The following is a 22,663-nucleotide window of genomic DNA, read 5'->3' on the forward strand; positions in this document are numbered from 1 at the left end:
TGATGTTTTTCCTTTGGCCTGGAATTCCCTTCTCTCTGTATTCACCAACAAAATCCTGCCTGTTCACTCCAGCTAGAATGATGTCTCCTTCATAATGTCTCCCCGGCCCCTCTAATTCCATAGAGCTCAACCTGGATATACCTCAGAGTCACCCGGGGAGCATTTTTTAAACATCCGGTACAATTCAATTGGAATCTCAGGGACAAGGCCTAGGAAGCAATACCTTTTACAGTGGTGATTCCACTGTGCAGCCAGATTTGAGGACCCCGCAGGGCTGGGTGGCTCTCTCCCTCTTCATCGTCCCATAGTGTACTGACACACAGCCTTGTGTTCTAGTTACTTGTCTTATGGGCCCTGGTAGATGCCACACTCCCTGACTGCCTCCCCAAAGAATCCTCTGCAGTCTGGGGCAGGAGTTGGCCCAGAATTAGAAAGAACAAAGCCAACTGATGCTCATGTCACCTGTATTCCCTCCCAGGCCATTTTACATGGTTTCCTCCTGCCTTTCTGTCACCAGGACAACCATGATGCTCCCATATATTGACAGAACTGAAGTCCTGGAAAAAGGAAGTGATAGATCCTTCTGCATCTTTGCTCAAGGTTTTCTCTTCTCTACCGGTGGTTCTCAAGTTTGATTTCAGCAAATCTCAGGGAGGGGGCATGGCTTGTTAAACTGGAGTTTTTCAACCCCCATCCCTCTCTACTGAATCTGATTCTGCTGGTCTAGACTTAGCATCAGTACTGAACATCGTTCTCTCACCCTGCCCCACATCCACTACTAGATGAGACTTAAGAATCCCTAAACCAGTGGTTCTCATCCCTGGCAGTACATTAGAATCACCTGGGAGCCTTAAAAACCAATTAAAATCAGAATAACTTAGGGTGGCAGTCTGGGCCATTTTTTTAAATTTCCCAGTGAAATTACATTGTGTAGCCAGAACTGAGAACCATTGCCTTAAGCTCCCCCTTCAATATCCACACATAAATGTAACTGAAATTAAAATCATCTCAAATTATAAGGCAGATCTAAAGAGGTACCACAAAATTCTGATTTTTAAGATGACAGTCACTTAGATTCTTTTCCATTATTGCTGAAGTGTTATATATCCAAGTCTTAGATTGAATGCCCTCCCTGCTTTATGTGACCTTCAAGAATGTCCTTAGTCTGCCCTGGTCCTGCCCTCTTCTTCTTCCCCTTCTCACCCTGGGCTGTTACCTGCACAGCGGTGGAAGGGCCTCCAGGGCCTCCGGGCTTGGGGGTACAGCGGTCAGCATGGCCGTGACAAAAGCAGCTCCCCTGCAGACGCAGCTGAGACACTGCATAGTAGGCACTGGGGGGGTGGTAGCCCCTCTGGGGCACAGGAGCCAGCCTGGTGAAGTTGACTCTCAAGTTCGTGATCTCCCCCAACTCTGAGAGGAGCAAACAGCAAGGAGGGAAGGGTTGGAGAAGGGAAAGTAAAGAAAGAAAGTCGCATACAGAGTCTCTTTGGGAAAGAGTTCTGATCTCACCATTTCTCTTCCTTGCCTCCATAATGTAAGACAAGGGGCTACCCTCTCCAGCCCTCAACCTTCCCACAGCACCCTAAAGACAATACCCCTATGGGATAAGCAAGGCAAGTATTAAATCCCCAACCATGTTGACAAAAATATGAAAGATCAGGAACTTTTCACGACTGGAGTTCCAACCTTGCTTCATTTCCCACTAGAGTCTCATGTACCAAAGGAGCGGCCATACTGACCTTGAATTTTTTGACCTTGAGTTGCAGGAATTCCAGATGCTAACTCCATAAGATTAAGTCGAACCTATAGAGGGAGGGGAAAGGGAAGAACTGAAGATGAGATAAACAGTGTGCCCAGAGCTCAGAAGAAACCTTCCTTTCCATTCAGTGCCCCACCCTCCTCAGGTCCTGAGGTCCTTCTTACCTGCAGCCTGAGATAGACCAGGATGTGAGGGGTGCCAACTGCTCTAGGAGAGCAAGACGATCACTGGGCCCTAAATGGGGTGTGGGTACGTGTGGAGGGCGTGCGTGGGAGTGTGTGTACCAACTCTCCTCTCCATTGAAAATATAGGCATCAAAAAAATTTCCTGATTTTCCTGGGCCAAAAATTATGGTAAGACATACAGTCCATATATGATGGGTTTAGGATACACTCATTTGCCAATGACCCAAGATAAATGACAGCATCCGGAACCCAAGGACTCATAGGTGTGATGACTCTGGACAACCCCAATTTCAAGTATGCTCTTTATTTAGAACAAAAACCACTCATTAGATATGACTTCATCTGCATATCCCAGAAAGAGTTTTCACATCAGTCCTCCACAAATGTGGAAAAAGTTCTGTCTGAATGCGAGGCCCGAAGAATGTGGCTAACCTCCATTTGGATAAGGGTATAGCCAAGGAGTTACTGTTAAACCCAAAGGAAAGAGGTGCTTTGCCCACAAAGAGGGCCCCACTTTGAGCACTTAGTCCACATGAGAGCAACTCTGAGGGTCTCAACTAAAGAAAGCCTCACTGCTGGGCTCAGTGGCTCAGCCTGTAATCACACACCTTGGGAGGCCAAAGTGAGTGGATTGCCTGAGCCCACGGGTTTGAGACCTGCCTGGGTAAATTGGTGAGACCTCATCTCTACAATAAATCAAAAATTAACCGGGCATGGTTGCGCACACCTGTAGTTCCAGCTACTTGGAAGACTGAGGCGGAAGGATCGCCAGAGCCCAGCAGGTAGAGGCTGCGGTGTCCGGGAGCGTGCCACTGCACTCCAGTCTGGGTGACAGAGTGAGACTCCAACTCAAAAAAAAAAAAAAGGAAGCCTCACCATATAGGGAAAGAAAAACTACAGCCTCCCCTGCTAGGGGGTAGAGAAAAGCAGCTATGAAAAAAATTAAAGAATTTGACCCAAGTTGGGAGGATTTGGGAAGAAACATTCTGAGTGTTTCTAAAGGCAGGTTTGCATTTCTAGCTCAAGGTTTAAGTTCAGATGACCTGGAGCTCTGGGCTGTACCAGAATTACCCCCCAAGGACTACAGCTGGGCTGGATGGATGAATTTACACCAAAAAGTTCATTTTTTTGTTAAATCTTACCGTGGTGAAATTAAATTTGTATATTTTGCTCAGTTGAATCTAACCAGCCATTCCAAAGTCCTCACACTGGGTAACGTTGATTTTATCCTATTATAGGAACATGCCAGAAAGTCATGGGAGAGGGAGCTTATGGAAGAGGATAGGGTTGGGTAATGTGGCAGCCCAAGATGTTTCTGAAATATCCCTCTCAGACAGCAAAGGATATAAGCAACAAATGTTTTGAGGGTGGCCGGAGGGGTCGTTATTGAGAAGTTCAGGAAAGACATCAGGAAGCATTCTCATCACAGGGGTGTTCTCATCTCTTCTCAAGAGTCTACGTGACTGTGAATGGTGGGACATCAAGGACTTCACCCTGTGCCTACTTCTTCTGGGTCCCTTCTACCTACCTTCCCTCCATTTAGGTGCCCATTAGGCCTCTGGGGCAGTGTCTGGCACCGAACATCTTGCCAGCTCTGAGGCTGGCCCTGGCGGATCCTGGGGAAGGTGGAGGTGCAGTCGGCAGCCAGGTACTGGTACACCCGCCATGTCTTGCCGAAGTCCGAGGAGCGCTCGATCAGCATGCCAGCGGGCATGGGCCCCTGCAGAGACACAGTGTGGGGAGGGGAGGCACCAGTGCTGTGCCCCCACAAACAGGTTCCTCCAGTGAGGAGGGGAGAAAGGGGGCCCAGTGGGAGCAAGTGGGCACATGAGGATCCCAGTTCAATCCTCCTGGCAGACCATGGGCCACAGAAGTTTCTTCTCGGGGGATGGAAAGAAATAGAAACTAAATCTGCCTTCCAGAAGGTGGGGTCCCTGGCTCAGCCCACTTCGGGCCTTCCAAGCCAGAGAGTTCTCCCACTCCTACACTTCCTACAGCCAGCCATTTCAGTCCCTAGTAGCTCTGGGTTATATCTTTCCTCTCTGTCTCTCTCTCTTTTCTCTAGCTCTATCTCTATTTCTCTAGCCACTGCCATAATGGTGCTGAGCCTGATTGATTGCCCCCGCATAGAACTCACATCTAGCCACTGTCCTGTCCTTCCAAATCACACTCCTCACTTCACCAGAAAGATCTTCCTGAATAGTTATCTGATCTGTGAGATCCTTCAATCGGTCTGCATTTGCCTGAAGATAAAATGTGAGCTCTTTTGTATGTCATATTGCACCCCTGCTCCTTCCTGTGGTGATTTCATCCATTTCTGGCATTTTTAAATGTGGCCATTATGCTGACATCACCCAGCTTGGGCCATTTCCTTGAACTGCAGGTTTGTAAACTCAGTCTCCAAAGCAGACCCTGAATAAGGTCTGGGTCTGTCTCCCCAGCGTCAAGACGAACCTTCCTGCAACCTCTCTAGTAGGTGCCACCTGATTTACCCATGTTCATTCTAACCTAGGTCATAACTTCATAAAACATAAAGCGGGCTGTGTCACTTCTCTGGTAAAAGTCGTCCAACATACTATTCTTGAATAAAATCTGAACTCCTGACTGTGAGAAAAGAGACCCAGGGCTCTCTGGACCCTGGCTCAACTCAGGCCACCTGTATCTCTCACATGAACTTACACCTTCCTCAGAGCCTTTGTCCTGTGTTCCTTCTGCTTGGGATGCTCCTCCCCCTGGTGGGTTCCTTTCCATCCTCTGTTCTCAGCTTAAATGTCACTTCCCTGTGGAGATTGTTTTCTACCTGTCTAAACTTCATTCTTCGTAGCTCCTGCTCTGCCCACTCTACCCCACCTCCATTATTTTCTATTTCAGCATCTTGTTTGTTTCCTTCAGAAATGTCATCAACATTTCCAATTATTTATTCCTTGGTTTCCTGCTTTTTATTCTTTACCCAAAAGACCAGGATTTCTCAACCTTGGCAATGTTGATATTTGGGGTTGGAGAAATCTTAATGGCAGGGGTTGTCCTGTGCATTGCAGGATGGTTAGTGCATCCCTGGTCTTTATCTACAGCTGCAACGAACAAAAATGTCTCCAGAAATTGTTAAGTATGCCCTGGGAGTGGGAAGGGGAGGGCAAAATTTCCCTGGTTGAAAACCAGTACACTAGACCATAGGCTCCTCTGTCTGTCTTGTTCACAGTTGCACCCAGCATCTAGCACACAGGTGCTTAGTACACATTTGTTGAGTGAATAATGAATCTTTAGTCTGCTCTCACCCTGTAAACTCATCTCTCAGCAGCTGCAGTTCTCCACATCTCTACTTCTCACCATCCAAGCACATTTTCCCCTCCAGACCATGTGTGCATCCCCTCACCCCTACCCCAGTTATATTCCTTCTTGCCTCTTGCCTCCTGGTCTTTACGCTTCCTGTTCTCTTTCCCTGGGAGGAATATTGTGCTTCACCTGCAATGACTGGTCTCTGAAGGTTCATCCTCCCCTGGCTGCATTCTCTGACAAGCCTACTCAAGACAGAGCAAGCAAGATGTCTCCTCATATGCTTCCCAGAGTATCTTCGGACCCATATCAGAGCACACACCACACTCTCTCACTGCTGGCTCTTTGTCTTCCCTGCATTTGGTAAAAGCAGCTTGAGGATTGTGATGTTGCTTTATTCATCTTTCCACCCCTAACATCCGATATCACACCTAACATATAATCAGTGTTCAGTGTGCAGCAAGAACTGACAGAAATGAATGGCTGAGTGATAATAAAGCAATGAGATTAGTTAGCAGCATCCGTCCAAATGAATGTTGCCCTTCAAAGTTGTCACCTTTAGAGACTGGGCATTTATTCAGATGACGCTGGCATTTCTCAAAATACTTTTGACCTTTACATGGGGTGAGGCTCTCAGAGTCAACTTTTTCAGTCACGTAAGAAACTAGGTCCTATTACTTTTTATTTCAAGCTCATTTTCTCTCCTGAAAATTATGACATGCTTTCTGATCATCTAATTTTATTAAACAAACTGATCATTGAATATTTGACTATTTATGTAGACAGATTGAAGTCAAATCTTCTCTGAAAACAAAAAAATGACCTGACACAAATGAATGAAAATATTCCCTTCCAAAGAATTATCCCAGAATGCTGGTCTAAGAGCAGAATCTGAAAGTACTTTGAGAAGTGATAGCACTTTTTTTTTTTGGTAGTGACAGAGTGGTCTCGAACTATGGCCCTCAAGTTACCCTCCTGCCTCAGCCTCCCAAAGCACTTGGATTACAGGCCTGAGCCACTGCCTGGCCTGGGAGTAACAGCACTGAATGAATGGATTGCCCACCAAGAGAGCTGCTCCAAAGGACATCTGTCATGTGGATAGGTGAATTCTTGACTGTTTGCGAAACTCAGTCAAATCTGCCAAGTTATAAAAACAGAGTAGACCAAATGTACACAATCATACAATAAGCAACCAGGCCCTGTTGAACTAGCCCTTGGCAGAGCTGAATTAATTAGAGGGCATGAGAGAGGAGGAGGATATACAACTACTGCATGACCAAGACAGGGAACCTGGAGGTGCCACTGTTCTCCCAGGAGCAAAACTGCTGCTGTCACCATGATATAGGCTCATGGTGAGTGTCACCCCAGCCTGGGGAAGGGAGTCTCACCCAGTCTGGGAAGACGAGAACACTGTGCTCCTCCACAGGCTTATGCCCACATGTCCCAGGACACCTTTCCTATCCACTGCCATCCCCAGGAAGCACACCTTAAACTCCATCATGATGTCTTGAAGCTGGAATCTCCTGTCCAGGTCCAGCTGCAGAGAAACGGGGCTCACATCTGGAAGGACAAAAAGTAAAACTTTAGGCCAGAGATTTTCCACTTTCTCGGCACTAAAGAAGCCCTAGACTAGCTTTAAGAAATCAGAAACTCTCTAACCTTGATTTTCTCTCTTAGAGAGCAGTGGTACCCAAATGTTTCTACTTATGTTCTCATTCTAAGATCCTATCTGTTCTTGGCCAGATTTCCTTACCACCATCACCTGATGCCTTTAGGACCTTGGAGGGTTTCAATTTGTCTGTTAGGCACAGAGTTGTTCCCAAGGCTCAATTCCTTCAGCAAACTCACCCGCTGAGACTAAACGGAGTGAAATAAAGGCATTTCTCTCTCCTCACACCCTTTCCTTAACCTTCGGCAAACTCTTCTACCTATGACATCCAACAGACCCCAAATACAGAAGCAGGAAGGTTTGGCTAGTCAACCACCCATGTCACGCCACCCCAAGAAATGCCTGGGAGACCCATAGCGTTCCTGGGCACTCTCCATCCATCCCCATCCCATGGAGCCTCCAGAATTGGACCCCTGTAGGTGGCAGGGTCTCACCATTCTGTGACTGCCACCAACGTGTGGGGCCAGAGGATGAAGCCACATTCTCCACTCGGTGACTGTTGTAGTTGTGAGGCAGCCTAGAATCACACTTGCAGCATTTCATCTGCCACTGCAGGAGAGGGAGACAGCAGTGGCTCAGAGACGGGTCCTAATAGAATTCCCCCCTTGCATCCTGAGATTCCAGTACATCCCCTCCACAGAAATCCTACCCTTAGGAATCCATTGATTTCATTAACACACTTGGAAAGAATAATCCCTTAAGACAGGGCTGTTGGTCATCTCATAATGTAATGCCTTTGGGTTGCTTCTCACACATGCAAGTGAATAGTAAATAGATGTGCGACTGGAGATGAGGCACAAGGTGGTGGAAAAGATAATTTTTGGTATGTGACGCTGCCCTGAAGAGAAATTTGAGAAAAGTGCCAAGAGCAAAAAGAGAGGAAGAAAAATTTACATTAATTTAGTGCTTACTGTGTGCCGGGCACAGGCTAGAAAGTTTTCTATCTTATCTCATTTAATTCTGGCAGCCTGGGGAATACTGGGCTTTTGAATGTCTGGAAGAGGGGACACCAAAAAAAGACAAGGACATTTGGAATTCCAGTTTTAACTCTGTTATCTCACTTCCGAGGCTCAGTTTTCTCCTCTGTAAATTGAGTGGGTGCTGCACTAGAGTCTTTCATTGATCTAACAAACAGTTATTGAGCATATACTATGAGGGGAAATCCCAGAAAATGAAATTATCTTTTGCAGGGTGGGCCCCTTGTAGTACAGGCTTTCCTTGCTAGGTAAGTGTTCTAGGAATCCATTAGCATCAGTGTACCAACTGGCATTGTCGTGAGAGGTTGCATTTGGCTTCAGTGAATTTTTGAGGGGGAAGTCTTTCAACGCATTTGCCCGTTTCATGATGGGTGTTTTATCAGCATACCTGCCCACACCAAGCTGAGTGTTTAGCAGTTTTTTACCAAAAATGGCATGACCCCCAGAGCCCACTGTTCCTAGTCACCTGATCTTTTCCCGAGCAACATTTTCTGTTTCCCCAGATGAAAAAGTCCTCAAAGGGAAATGTTTTGCCAATGTGGAAGAGGTGAAACAAACGGCAGAAACACTAAAAGTCACCAAACTGTTGACGAGTTCAAAAACTGTTTTGAGCAGTGGAAAAAGCGTCTTGATAGGTATATTTCATCAGAAAGAGAGTACTTTAAAGGTGACTAAAGTTTAAACATGTAAAAATAAATACACACTGTTTTATAGATAAATTCTGGTTTTTCTGGGTCTCTCCTCAATGTGCCAGACTCTGCTCTGAGCTCTGGAGTTAAAACAGTGAACAAACTAAAGACCCCACCCTCAGATAGCTGACATTCTAGTGAGATTCAGATGATCCCTAAGACCTTCTAGCACTGACAACTGGGGCATGATGATCTTTCCCAGGTCTGGTGTTCCCTACCTACAGTAAGGAAACCAGCCTCATTGGGGCAGTCCCCAAGAAACCGCACCTTCCCCAGACTCTGCCTATACCTTAACTTGAGACAAGAGCCAGAACTGAGCCCCACGGGCTCCACGTGAGGGCAGAGATCACCAAGAAAAAGAACATGACCAGAGAGGGCACGTGTCCTTTGTTCTTTTAGTTTGTGCCTATATACACACATTTACACACACACACAAACACAACATGATCTTGCTCTGGCTCCTCCATGTAACACACACAAAATCTGTTTTCTCAGAGTAACCATGGCCTCAAACCCTGTGTTCAGCTTAAGAAACACTATCCCTAAGGCTCCAAACTCACCCAAAGGTAGAAGCAAGGCTTGGACAAGAACCTCTCAGACCTGCTGGTCCCTCTGGGTCAACAGTCCCGCCACACACTCCACCCCTCTGCTTTCCTCTAAGCTTCCACTCACCAGAACAAAGGAAAGATCTGGTGGTCATCTCTATGGTCTTCTGGCTCCTGAAACTCTGTCTTCTCCAAGGAGGGCAATGTGCTAACTCAACTGATATCTTAGGACAAGTGGTATCTGCTAAATTTAACGGTTTAGCCTAACAACTCAAACTCAAAGAGTCTGTATCGGTAGACTGGGCCTATATCTTGAGCGATAGACCTTCCTTGTCCAACACCCATTGTCCCTCTCCAAGACTGCAACAGCTCAGAACAGCAGAGAGTGCAGAGGGGACCAGGAGTGTGATGGACTCTTTGGGCCTGTACCTCCCACCACACTTTCCAGCTCTTATCTCCAACCTGCAAAATAAGAGCATTACCATTCTTCCTGATGCAAGGAAGATGCAGCTTGGACATGATGCATGTCCACAAATGCTTTATTAAACTCTCACTCTGTGGGTGTTTAAGGCTCGAGTAATGGTTGGCACATGAATCTTCTGTAAAGCAGTACCTACTGATCCCTGTTGTCACTGTCACTGTGTACTCCTTTATGCTGCTATTATTTTTCATGGTACATGTCTCCACCTGACATCATACATTTGTTGTCTGTTTATTTATTTGTTTCTTGTCTGTCTCCCCCTTTTAGAATGTATACTACAGAGGGGCAGGAATTTGCTTTCTTTCACTGCTGTATTTCCAGTGCTCAGAAAAGTGCCTAGCACATAGTAAGCCCTCATTAAATATTTGCTGAATGAATAAATAGTAAACGCTCAATAGAGACCAACTGTTCGCATTAACATCATTGCTAGGCACTCCCTTCCTGCATTGAGGGAGCTTGAGAAGAGGGATGGGGGAGTGAGGAGGTAATAAAACATCAATATTGAGTGATGGAGTGCTAACTATGTGCCAAGTGCTATATTAGGAAGTTTCAGTGCAATAACCATTTAAATCTCACGATGACCTGATGTGATAAGCAGTATTAACCCTGTTTACAAATGAGAAAACTGAGGTTCAAAGAGACGGCATGATTTTCCTATTGACAGGTCACCACTGTCAGCATCAGAGAGGATCCCTCACTACCTCCTTCTCTTCTCTCCTTCCCTCTCACCCCTTCCCTGCCACTAGGAAGCCAGTTGAGTGGCAGAGACCTTGAAAATCATGGGAAGGGATGGCAATCTCTGTCTTGCCCAGTGAACCCCGAGAGGGGCTTGGTCTGGCCTTGAAGCTTATTGTGGGGGAAGTCTGAGGCAGAGGGAGAATTTTGGGAAGAAACCCAGCTTCTCCAGTGAACCCAACTCAGTGACCACAGAGACTGGTGATCTGTCACTGGCAGAAATACCTGAGCACTTAAAATAATCTTTTCTGGACAAGAGGAGGCCCTTGCTGGAGTCTGATTCCACTCTGGACCCCTATTTTGTCCCTGGCAGTGAGCATGCCCTTCATATTCTGCCCAGCCTCTGAGGGACAAACTTTTCCACTCCCCATCCTCTGTCTACACTCAGCACATGTCCTGAGGAGAGACAAGAGCCAGCTGCCTTCCAGCCTCCTGTCATCAGAGCTCTCTCCCCAGCTCTGCTGGGAGCTGGTCCCAGCCCTTCCCTGGTCAGAAGATGCCAGAAACAAGCCTCTTTCTTTCTCTGGGCCATAGGACAAGGAGCTAGAGACTGCGGAAATGCCCTTGATCCTCCCAAATGACAGGACATTTGTAACTATTAAAAATGCTGTTTAGAGAAAAATTTTATTTGCATGGAGAAATGATTTACTACAATGTTCTATGAGAATAAGCTGGTCATAACTTGTATCGATATACATGTTATAATCTAATATATATTTTTTTAATAGTAAATGTTTGGAAGGAAACATACCAATATATTAGGGTATATGAAATGGCTGATTCACCCATTTTGACTTGCAAATGGCAACTACATACAGTTCAATCTAACATCTATGGGTATTGGGATTATAATTAACTTTTCTCCTTCTTCGCTACTTTTTAAATATATTGAAAGTTTTATACCTTAAGAATATATTGACTTTCACATTCAGGAAGATAGGTATTATAAAACATAGCCAACAACAAATGTCCAGGATGCTCACCATGGGCTTATTACCCTTCCACCTCTCTCAGTCTTCATAGGGACAATCTGGGATACCCCATGCCTTCTCCGCCTTCCTTCCACGTGTGCAGGCACTGATGGAGGGATCAGGTGGCCTCATCGGCTTACCAACTATGTGATGCTTGTCATAGTAACATAGCTAAAGGAGGGATTTATCGCCATCCTCAGAGACAGACTACACCAACAGGCTTGAGACAGGTATTTTAAGTAGCTCTGCTTGTCAAGAAAGCCTGAAATAGAGCTGCTACAGCAGAAGTCCATGTGAAGAGAAGTCACTAATTTTTTCTTTCCTCTGAGCCTCAGTTTCCCTTTCTGCTTTATTCTTGCAGGCTTATATGTAGTGTGCTCATATACATAAGTGTAAATGTAAGTGGGTATGTGTGTGAGTCTCAATGTGAGGCTCTTCCTTTCTCATGTGTTACATGCCCCTGTCTCTTTCAGAGATGGAAGCTCTCAGCTGTAGCCGACTCCCTCTCTGGGGTCATTTGGCCAGCATTCTCCTGGCTTCATTACCTCAGAGACATAGCATTAGTATCAATTCAGCCTGTCAGGCCTCCAGACAGTTTGGCTCCTGCTTGCTCTCCAGCTGGAAAGCCTGGGCCTTCTCCCTTAACCTAGAGCTTTCTAGAAGCTCAACAGTCTGGCTAGAAGACAAACCCTCCCAGAGAGCTAGGGGAGGGTAAAGGAGTGAGCGAGTAAGAGCCAACAGGGTCCTGAATGACAGTAGAAGTGGGTGGAAAGGCAAGGCACCTGCAAGTTAAAGCTCTGTGCCTGTGCAGAAAACAGAGCTAATTCTGAGGAAATGTTGGAAAACAGGATCTAGTCATGTATGACACAGCTTCCCTCCATGAGTGAGCTAGAGGGCCACCTTGTCCACCTAAGAAGCTACAGTCAGGGTCATGGCCACAAGTCAGGTCCAAAAGAATGGAAACCAGGACAAAAACAAAAAACAAAAAAAACAGCTGCCTTCAAGAAAAGATATTTCCATTTCCTGCACTTCAGCTCCATCACTAGTGAAAGGCAGAGGTTGGATGAAATAATAAAGTTTCATCTTGCTCCAACATGCTGTTAGAATTCTCCCTGTCCAGCTTATCAACCCAGAAGTTAAAGGTACTCCCTTTTCTAAATATAAAAAGAAAGCAAGAGAAAAATAGGACATTAGTCAGATGCTGTAGTAGAGAAACACTCTTCCCAGTAATAAGGGCAAAGGAAGGAAGCCCTCAAAGCCTTTGGTCATCAAGACCTCCATTATACCACAGTGTAATTCTAAAGCCTCATCATTTCTCTGTCGGTAGTATTACCAGTAGAGGTCAAAAGTCAGGGTCTGCTGCTGGTGCTGAGTGGGAAGAGGACCACAGTGTTGTGGAGGCACTTTCAACTTCATCTTTTTCTTTATCAGGAAGTGAAATTTTGACCAAAGACTTTACTCGGCACAGTTCTTATTGTCATTCAAACTAAATTCAGAAAAGTCAATTTATGTAGCTGATTTGGAGATGATGTTTGTCACACACTCCAAAATAATACTGTACCAGCCTCTCTCCTGAGCAACATACAAAAATTATCTTATTTCATCCTTCCAAAATCTCTGAGATAGATATATTACATTTTCTAAATGGTGAGTGTCCCCATTTTGCAGATTAGGAAAATGAGAAGTTAAGAAATGTGTCCAAGTCCATAAAGTTAGGGAGGGATGAAGCAGGGATTCTTGCCCCAGCTGTCTGAATCCAAACCTACCTGTGATGTTCTGATTATGGGACCTAGCAGTCACTTGGCAACCACTGGAAATTTTAGGAAACTCCCTCCCTTCTTCCCCACCCCCAGAAAGGTCAGCCTTAACTCCACCACAAATCTCTCCCAAAACAGAGCTGTCCCCCTAGATCTAAGTGCAGAGAGTTGGCTTGTATGCCTGGGACCTTTGCAGGTTCTACCAGTGGTAATACCTTCCCACAGCCCCTGACCTGGCCACAGACAGAGGGTAGAAGGCTGGGCAAAGAAGCAATGTAGGTGTGCAATACATTGCTCAGAGACTTCCAGGGTCCTGAATCCCAGAAGCAAAGAGGTGAGAAGTCAAGGCTATCCAGCTGTTTGGCTATCCAGGCTATCAAGTTGTAAGGCTATCCAGGTTTGTCTTCAGACCTTCCCATTACACATTTCCCTCTCTTCTCTGCCTTTAATTCCACAAGTCCTAGTCTTTAGCCCATAACAATAGGGATTTCACATGCCACCAGCCCAAGTTTTGCTTCTCTCTGATAGCAACCCTCCCTCCAATGTCCCTTTCCATTTTATTCTATCCCCTCAAAAATAAACTCATTCTGGGTCTTATTCTCTTGAGACCCTTTTCAAACGTCACAGTTAAGTAAGTTTCTGATAAACAAATCCTTGTTGAGGGATGAATAGTAGATCATAGCTTAATGTGGTGCCTCTCCCAAGGGTATCTGTATTGTAAACAAGGAACTCAATAATGCTTCATCCAAGAGAATAAACCCCCATGGTAGAGCTTTGGAAGTTTTGAACCTACTTAGAGCTTCTAGAAACAAGAATGCAGAGGGGTTTGGGGTTTTTTGTTTATTTTTTGTTTGTTTTGAGTAGGAGTCTCACTCTGTCATCCAGGCTAGAGTTCAGTGGCATGCTCAAGGCCACCACAGCCTCAACCTGCTGAGCTCAGGCGATCTTTCCACCTCTGTCTTCCAAGTAGCTGGAACTACAAGTGCTCACCACCATGCCCGGCTAAGTTTTTGATTTATTGTGGAGACAAGGTCTCACCATGTTGCTCAGGCTGGTCTTGAACCCCTGGACTCAGGCAGTCCTTTTACCTCCTTCACCCAAAGTGCTGGGATTACAGACACAAGCTACCACACCCAGCTGAAAGCAGAGATTTTGGTCAAAGACAGGTTCAAAGTCCTCTGTGGTCAGAGGACAAGATCACAGTCTTTATATGAACACATCCCCTGCCCACACGTTAGTCTCCCTGAAGGTCAAGATAACAGTCAATTCTCAAACAAAGAAAGGCAGCAGCTGTTGGGGGTCTGTGCACGCAGGTGTGGGTGCTCTTACATGCGTTTGTACCTATGTGTGTTGGGGAGGCAGGACCTCCAACTGGCTACTGTTCCTCAGCTTTTTCCCAAGAGATAAAATGACAGCTGTTCGGTTTACACAGTTAATTAACCTGAGGAATGCACGGTATAAGGTTGTTATTAAGACAACTGGGTAATTAAGTTTTTCCCTCAGAAAGGGAGGGAATGGAGGAGAAATAAAGCATTTAGGGGAGCAGACACAACACCAGAGGAGACACTGTCAGGAGAAGAAATCAGGGATGGAAAACTTTCAGATAAAACCTGCTGGTTCTAAAGGAGTGTAACCCAGCCCAGAGACGACCTAAGGGCTTGGCCTCAGCCTTTGCCATCACACCCCCTGCGAGAGATGATGGCAGACCTGCAGGGTCACACATAGCCCAGCTATCTCTAAGAAACAGACAGAGTCATCAGAGCTGAACCAACAGTACAGGTTGACTAAGCCAACTCCTTTATTTCATATGTAGAAATATGGTGGTCTAAGAGCAGCCATGACCTTCACAGGGTCACATCCCTATTCTTAGTGTCTGATCCAGAACCAGAGCTAGAGAGTCTTCACCCCCAGTCTGAGGCAACTTCACTAACCATGACTACCTTTGGATTCTCCAACAGCCCACTGAAAATCAGATTGGCAACTGTCACCCTGGGAAGCACAAAACAGGGTGGTCCGAAAATAGTTGATTTCAGTGAGGTATGTGAATGTGTATCCTGATCAGGGAAGTGTGATTCACAGATGGGGCAGCTTCTGCATGCAGATATAGCCTCCAGGAGGTGAAGAACAGGTAAAGGCCAGATAGAACAATTAGTGTCTTCCAGGCACCATGCCGATGGTCACTTTGCACATCCTTTTATATAGTGCTCACAGCAACCCCCTGAAATAGGTTACATCATTACTCTCACTTTTCAAATGAGGCTTCGGGACAGCACAGAAGTGAATGAGAGTCACAGACATATTCATCCATGCCTTGAGATTGAGGGAAGAGCAGTGCAATAAGCTTTCCCAGAACTTGTCTAGGAACCAGAAGAAAGAAAACAAGGGGGCAGGGTGGGACTGCAACTTCAGGTCATTTTGGTAAAGAACAGCCTCAAACTGTCCAGACAGTGAATGGGTCATCAAGGTGGGAGAGCCCAGAAGGACAAAGATAGGGGGTGGAGAAGGACGTGCTGTAAAGCTGGCTGAGTCCTGTGTCCATTGCAAGGGTTGCAACATGGACCCAAAGTTCACAGAAGCAAGCCCTTGAGATCAAGAGGATTTAGCCACCAAGACAGAATTGGGCAGAGGAGGTAACATGCCAACAGGCCTAAACTGGCCCACAAAAAGGAGCCACACTTGGAAGTCTGGAAGGAATCCCCACTGCTCCTGCAGCTTCCATTCTGCTGAGTCCCCCTCTGTTGAGGTCAGCTGGAGTTGGGGGTGGGGCGTGGCGTGAGGAAGGCAGAAATATGCAGGGGTCATAAATCCCACCTCACTGCACTCATGTTCATGTCACATCAGTAGGCAGGCAGCAGGTGTGGGTGATTCGGTACTAGGCTCAGGACTGGTCATGTCACCCCTGCCTGGAGATAGAACAGAGGCACTAACCAGAGGCCTTGACTTGAGGGAGGTGTGTGTGTATGAGAGTGGGAGACAGTAGAGAGAGATGAGGGGGAAAGATAAGGGGCAGGCAGGAGGAATGTAGCTCTGTCTTGTGCCAGCCTCATTTCTAGCTGTGACTGTCCAGCACAACCCTCTACCTCTAACTACTCAGAAAAATCAACACGTTAAGGTCCCAGCTCACACCCAAACCCCCTCAACAGTTCCCAGGAATAACAAGAACCACCTTGTGGGATATTGCAAACATTAATTGAGATGATGTATATAAAACTCTTAGTATAATGCCTAGGGCCCATAATATGTGTTTAATAAATTATAGTTGCCATTGGTATTATTTAATAACAAAATAAACTCAAAAACTCTTAGTATAATGCCTAGGGCACATAATATGTGCTTAATAAATTATAGTTGCCATTGGTATTATTTAATAACAAAATAAACTCAAAAGTTGAAATTGGAACTCAACAGAGTTAAAATCTGAATTTCTAATTCTTATCACACAGCCACCACTGCACCCACTGAGGGTTCAGGGTACATTTGGACAGAGAACTAGAAGAAAGTCTCTGCGCATTCAGTGTATGTCTTCATTGCTGGAAGCCATGGCCTTTGAGAAAGGTAGGCATTTAAGGGAGAGGAAATGAGAAATGAAACAAGACGGAGAAGTAGAAGGCAAGCAGGTAGAAGTAGAAGGAGAGATGCTGGTTGTCAGCAGTCAGCTCATTCCCAAAGAATATTGGAGCAAAAGAGGAATCTTAAAGACTACCTTATCTAATACTCGCTTATGGAAGGGGAAAGTGAGGCTTAGATAGGGGTAAGCTCTTGCTCAAGGTCACACCACCAGTTAGTGGCAGACCTGGAACTGCACACTGCCCTCAAGATGCCCCTATCTGTCCAAGCGGCTACATGGATTTATTTCCCTTTATAGATTAAAAAAAAAAAAAAAGAGTCAATGCTTCTCAGCTTTCACAGCAGAAAAATAGCTGAGACTTATCCATCCCCAGGGTTGCAAAAGTCTAGACTTCTCTCTTGCAAGCACTCTGTTTTGCTCTCAGGGGATTGCTATGAGCAGGGAAGGCACTTGGCTCTCTGGGCCATCCGAGGGAGGCAGAGGGCAGGCCAGGGTGAAGTCAAAAGCCCCAGGTCTACAGGGAAGGAGGCTGTCCAGACAGGACTGGGAATGAGGGTGCATTCCAACATGAAGGCCTCTGACTTCTCCTTGCTTCCCCTCAGAAGAGGAGTTAGCCTGAGGAAGGAAATCAGCAGAGATCTCCCTCAAATTTTCAGACATAGGTTCAATGGCACATGATTTGGGGTATGTGTGGGGTGGGAGTAGCTAAAATCACTCTACTGCCTAGAAAGCTCAATACTGCCAGGTCCTCTGATGCTTATGGAGTAATCTGGCCCACAGGGAGTACTCGCCTGAGACTGGCCTTCTTACCCAACCCTGTCAAATGGGCTTCCCCACATCCAAGTGGGTGAGACGCAGAAACCACAGCCACCCCCAAAGTCACTACCCAGCACCATTCTTGATTAAAAATAGCTAAGATAACACAGGGACTAGAAGGGTAGTGAGGCCCAGAGGCCATATCAGATACCACCTTTTATGACCCTGAGGACAAGGGCAGCCTGGAAATGGAAAACCACAGATAATCCAAGTCTCCTTCATGGCAATCAATCTCTCTCATTCACCTTCTTGCCCTCTCTCACTTTTTTCCCCCAAAGTTTGCAGAAACTCAAGACAAACCACTTCCTTGCCCATTCCCCTGTACAAACCTAGGCTTTGAGGGAGCAAAATGGCCAAATGAAGCAGTGGGGAGACAAGAAAACACTGAGTGATTTCAACTTGGTAAAATAACAAACAAAAAAAAAGATTTCTCCTTACTGAAGGCAAAAGAAAAGAAAAAAACTCACAGGCAATGTGCAAGAAACAGCTCTTTGAAAAACCAGTTGCCTAATAGGTAATGTCAATCTTGGCTCAAAGCATTGAGTCCCTGAATTTGCTCCAACTTATCAACTGAGTCTCTGACACTCCAGGATAACCTCAAGTCACTTTCTCATCTATCTCACCGACCATGGCACAGCTCAGTTCCTGCCATGGCAAGAACATAGCTCGGTGCACATATCCTAGCACTGTGCTCCCCCAGCCAAGTCAGCACATTAGACTCTACATACCTAAAGGGTCAATATTTGTCTATTTGTCTAGTCCCAACACTTGAAAGACTATCCTGGCCACACTCAAGGACTCAGAGAAGACTCCGCTCTATCCGGAAGAGAGAAAAGAGCCAATCAGCTAATTCTAAGTCTGAGGGGGGACCCCAAAAAACTCCAGATTTTATTTATAAAGAAATGTTTATTTATTCTTACATATTTAAACTTCAGTCACCTTCAAAGTACTCTCCATTTGATGCAATACACCCACCAAGACACTTTTTCCTTTGCTCAAAACAGATTTTTAATTCATCAATTTAGATGCCTTTTAGTGTATCTGCCATTTTTTGTTTTGTCTCTTCCATATCAGCAAAACATCCCCTTTGAGAATTTTTTCATTGGGGGAACAAAAAAAGTTGCTCAGGGCAAGATTGGGTGAATAGGGATGGTGGAGCATGGGGGTCATGTCATTTTTGGTCAAAAACTGCTGAATTGGCCTGGCTCAGTGGCTCAGCCTGTAATCCCACCCCTTTGGGAGGCTGAGGTGAGTGGATTGCCCGAGCCCGCGGGTTCAAGACCCGCCTGGGCAGCGAGACCTCATCTGTACAATAAATCAAAAAATCAGCCAGGCATGGTAGTGCGTGCCTGTAATTCCAGCTACTTGGAAGGCTGAGTTGGAAGGATCGCCGGAGCCCAGCAGGTCGAGGCTACTGCACTCCAGTCTGGGTGACAGAGTGAGATTCCAATTCAAAAAACAAACAAACAAAAAACTGCTGAATATTCAGCACAGTGTGGGTAGATACGTTGTTGTGGTGAACAACCAGTCACCTGCTTGCCACAACTCAGGACCGTTTCTTCCGCAAATCATGATGCAAACTTCTCAAAACGTCTAGATGAAAACTTTGGTTGACCATTTAGTACAGAGGAACAAATTCAAAGTATACTATGAGGGGCCCGCCCTCCAAATATAATTCTGGTTTTTTTGCGGGGGGACCCTTTCGTACACGTCCCTTGCCCATTCAACATGTAAATTCCGTAGAGGTAGGGATCCAACTTTACACTTTTCCTGCACTCCCCAGACCCCACAGTGCATAGGGCTTGGCCTACACCAAGTACACTTAAATTATTCGGTGAACAAATGGCAGTCTCACCCACTTCATTCTGTTCCACCTCCCTCCAGTCCCAGGGGCCATGGAAGTAGGACCTACCTCACCATACTGAGTGCAGTAGGTTTCAGGCTTGGTCAGTCCACAGGTAGATGAAGCTCGAAGAAACTGGGTCCTCCCAATGAGCAGGTCCCCAACAGGTGGATAGCAGGCCCCACGGGAGCAGGCTTGCTGGGCACACAGGAGGCCAGGCAAGGCTGAAATCACAAAGATATGCTGTGGTGCAGCTCAGAGAAGGAAGGACCTAGCCAGCCACCCCAGCATTACTCAGGGGAGCTGACATCAGCAAGACTAGACCCTCTCACTCATTCAAGTTCCAATCTGCTGTTGGTGATAATGATTGCAATCCTGCTAGTGTTAGATTTTATATGCTGATTTTATATTCTAGAGCCCCAAATTGGAAAGGAGAAGAGGAGAAACATTGGTAATCTAAAGCCATAGATGACCCCAAAATGTGGCATCTGTTTGTGGCTTAAAGTCAAGTTAGAGACATAGGCTTGGCCTCCCAGACATGGACCTCAACTCTTATCACCTGCAGCATGGCCTCTGTCAATAGCCCAGAGTGGAGGAGACTGCTGAGCCACATGTGAAACATTGAGAGAGACCTGCATTCTTTCTATTCCTTTATCCACAAAGTTGACCCAGTCACACCTTGTGTCCAGCTACAATTCACAGAAAATCAAGATCTCAAGCCATGATGGCTCTGGAATCGGCTGGAGAATAAAAGGATGGAAAATTAACTGGGCAGAGCACTCAGGAAACCATAACCACCCATGGATAAGAACAAGAAGACACCTGGGAACCTTTCAAGAGAAGCAGAGAATCCCCTTCCCCAAAGGCCCAGAGGGGTGGGGAAACCTTACAGGTGTCCCCAGTAGACAAGTGTTCCAAATCCATGAGACTATAGGGGGACAGGCGATGCTCACATTTTGGTAAACTCTCCTCCTATACATGGCTGTCACCCCTGCTATAAAACAGGGCCTAGAGGGATGGGAAGGAATACTTACTAAAACACAGGAGGAGGATTGGTCTCATCTTCAGCCAATGGGGTGATCCCCAGAGAGGACCTCACCTGGGACAGAGCAAAATAGCCTGGGTATAAAAATGCAAACCCCTGGAGCACATTTGCCCTTTTTCTTTTCTCTTTCTGAACCCAAGTTTTTTTTCAGGAGTTCTTACTTAGAAAGTTGGCCTAGACCACTTCGAAGCAGCAGGTCCATTTCTAGCTAAAAGCTTGGAAAATACCAGAGCCCTAGACTCCTGTCCCAGCTGGCATGTGACTCACAGGGCACCCTGGGAAAATCCCATCCCCTAACAGATCTCAGCTTCCTCCTCTGAAATGAATGAGAAGGAGGATGGACCCTATCCTGCCCCTACAAGGACAACTGGGGAGCAGGAAAGGGTTAGACAGTCCAAGGCCTTGTTCCTGTCCCAAGAGAAAGGACTGCTTTTCTTAGGGCCCTTTTCTTAGGGCTATATGGCCACAATTCTAGCCTAAGCAGGTAGCTGGGTTGCCATAGGAAGAGAGGTGTGCCTGGCATCTTTAACAAGTGAGTGAGGATTTTGTCTGAACTGGAAGTAACTCCAAGTGTCTCCAATTATGGAGTGGGGCTCAACAAGGGAGGTGGACTCGCAAGACTGGAAATGGATGCTCAGAAGTCACTGGTGGGGTCCAAGCAGCAAGCCTGCCTTATTGAGGCATGCCCATTCTTGCACATATAGTGCCTCTCTCTGGCTTGGATCGGATGCTCGCTCTGCTCCACTGGCAGCTACAAACTCCTTTGGCTGGAGTGGAGGGCTGGGACTTGACAAGGCAGGGACAGAGGGGGAATTGAAGGCATTACTGGCATCTTTAAATTATAGGTCCTAATGCCGTAAATCATTTCTTCCAATCCTCTCCCACAAGAGTTAGGGCCCCAGGGAGGAGACATGAGGTCGCACAGCTGATGACGACCTAAGAGAGAGCCATCTTCTGACTTTTCATCCAGTCCTCTCTCGGCTCTCCTACTCCTGGACTAGAAATCCCTCTGCAACAAGGAACTCTGAGCAGGACTAGCCCACTCTTTCCACTTCTCTTTTGTGTTTAACCCCAGATGTGAACCTGCTTTCTTTTAAGTCACTGAGGTGCTTATCAGATGTGAAAAAGCAATCCAAACAGTGCAGACATTTTTACCTACATGGTGAACATCTGTGTGAACACCTGAGTGAACTCCCAGGAAAAGAAATGAATCAGGCCCTGCAACCAGGCCCCAGGCACCTGTAGTTACAGCCCTTTTTCCCCATCCAGCCCCCCAGGCAGGTAAAGACAGGTAACATACCTCACTCCGTGCTGCAGCTGTTCTTTCTCCAGATCACCCGAGAGTTCCTCTTGAATGTGGGGGTCTCTTCTCCTGGCTCCAAGTTTTTAAACAACAGCCTCACCTCTGAAGACTCCTGGCTGGGTGTAGTCCTACTACAGGGCTACAGGGCGGGTCTCAGGAATCTGGCAGCCGTCACGCCCATCTGTCGTCACTGCACCCCCACCCCCCAGAACGGGACTGGGCAAATGGGTCCATCCCAAAGGCCTCACAGCAAGTGCCCGCCTGCCTGTGGGTGCCTGTGGGGCTGGAGGGGGAACCACAAGTGAAAGGCACCAGGCAAACGTAAATAATCGTCAGAGACTAGGATTCCTAGGGTGAGGAAAGGCCCCCGTGTTTGTGCCAGGCACTGAACTTAGCATTTCTTCCTTCCTCTTAAGTCCTGGATCACCCTGGACAGAAGACCAGGTAGAGGACACAAAGATCAAGGATCATATACAGAGTGTCAGAGCCCCAGACATGTCATTGGATTAGAAGAGGAGAAGATCCAAACATTCAGCAACCTGGAAAGCACCAATTCTCTGCCACGGGGGAAAAAGTGGAAAATTCCAACTTCTTGGGGGAATTTGGAGGATCCTTAAAAGGCAAGATTCATCAGGCAGGGGTCAAAGTCAATTCATCCAAGAGAGCTTAAAAGGAATGAGCAGAGTAACTCTAAATGCCTCCCCTCCAGCTCCCTCCACAGGCTTGGCAGCCAGCCCTAGGACAGGTAACAGCCTGTGAGTCACTGCCCCCACCTAGCCCCTCCCTCCTGGGCAGGAATGCCCGCCTGGAGGGCCAGAAAACAGACCTGACCACAAGTGGTGGAAGGACAGGCTGAAGCAAAACTGGACTAAGACAGCCAAAACAGACTTCCCCTGGCCCCCTGCCAGCCTGAACACAGCTTCCTTTGTGGGACCCTGGGGGAGGGGCAGGCTCCTTGCTCAGGGCTCCTGGGCTTAGAGCCACTATAAATGGAAGTAACAAATCTAGATTGAGAGGTGGGTTTTACAGGATGCTCTCTGCCTCTCC

At 46.6% G+C, this 22,663-nt stretch overlaps 1 protein-coding gene across 2 annotated transcripts in view; it reads right to left on the reverse strand.

The window, feature by feature from the left end:
* Positions 1–21,568, reverse strand: part of LAMB3 (laminin subunit beta 3) — a 40,285-nt gene extending 18,717 nt beyond the window's left edge. The window contains exons 1-8 of one of the 2 annotated variants that reach the window (XM_008059990.1): positions 21,496–21,568; positions 20,303–20,367; positions 19,338–19,492; positions 7,321–7,435; positions 6,704–6,777; positions 3,473–3,664; positions 1,740–1,803; positions 1,217–1,410 (exon numbers count right to left, since the gene is read on the reverse strand). In XM_008059990.1, the coding sequence (XP_008058181.1) occupies positions 1,217–1,410; positions 1,740–1,803; positions 3,473–3,664; positions 6,704–6,777; positions 7,321–7,435; positions 19,338–19,492; positions 20,303–20,330 (822 nt within the window). In that variant the 5' untranslated portion in view covers positions 20,331–20,367; positions 21,496–21,568. Of the gene's footprint in view, positions 1–1,216; positions 1,411–1,739; positions 1,804–3,472; positions 3,665–6,703; positions 6,778–7,320; positions 7,436–19,337; positions 19,493–20,302; positions 20,705–21,495 lie in introns of those variants that run through there. The other variant, XM_008059989.1, reaches the window with a different exon arrangement.
* Between the last annotated feature and the right edge of the window lie 1,095 nt (positions 21,569–22,663).

The sequence above is a fragment of the Carlito syrichta genome, unplaced genomic scaffold (assembly GCF_000164805.1).
Source record: "Carlito syrichta isolate Samal-C Ts95f unplaced genomic scaffold, Tarsius_syrichta-2.0.1 Scaffold304470, whole genome shotgun sequence".
NCBI lineage: Eukaryota > Metazoa > Chordata > Mammalia > Primates > Tarsiidae > Carlito > Carlito syrichta.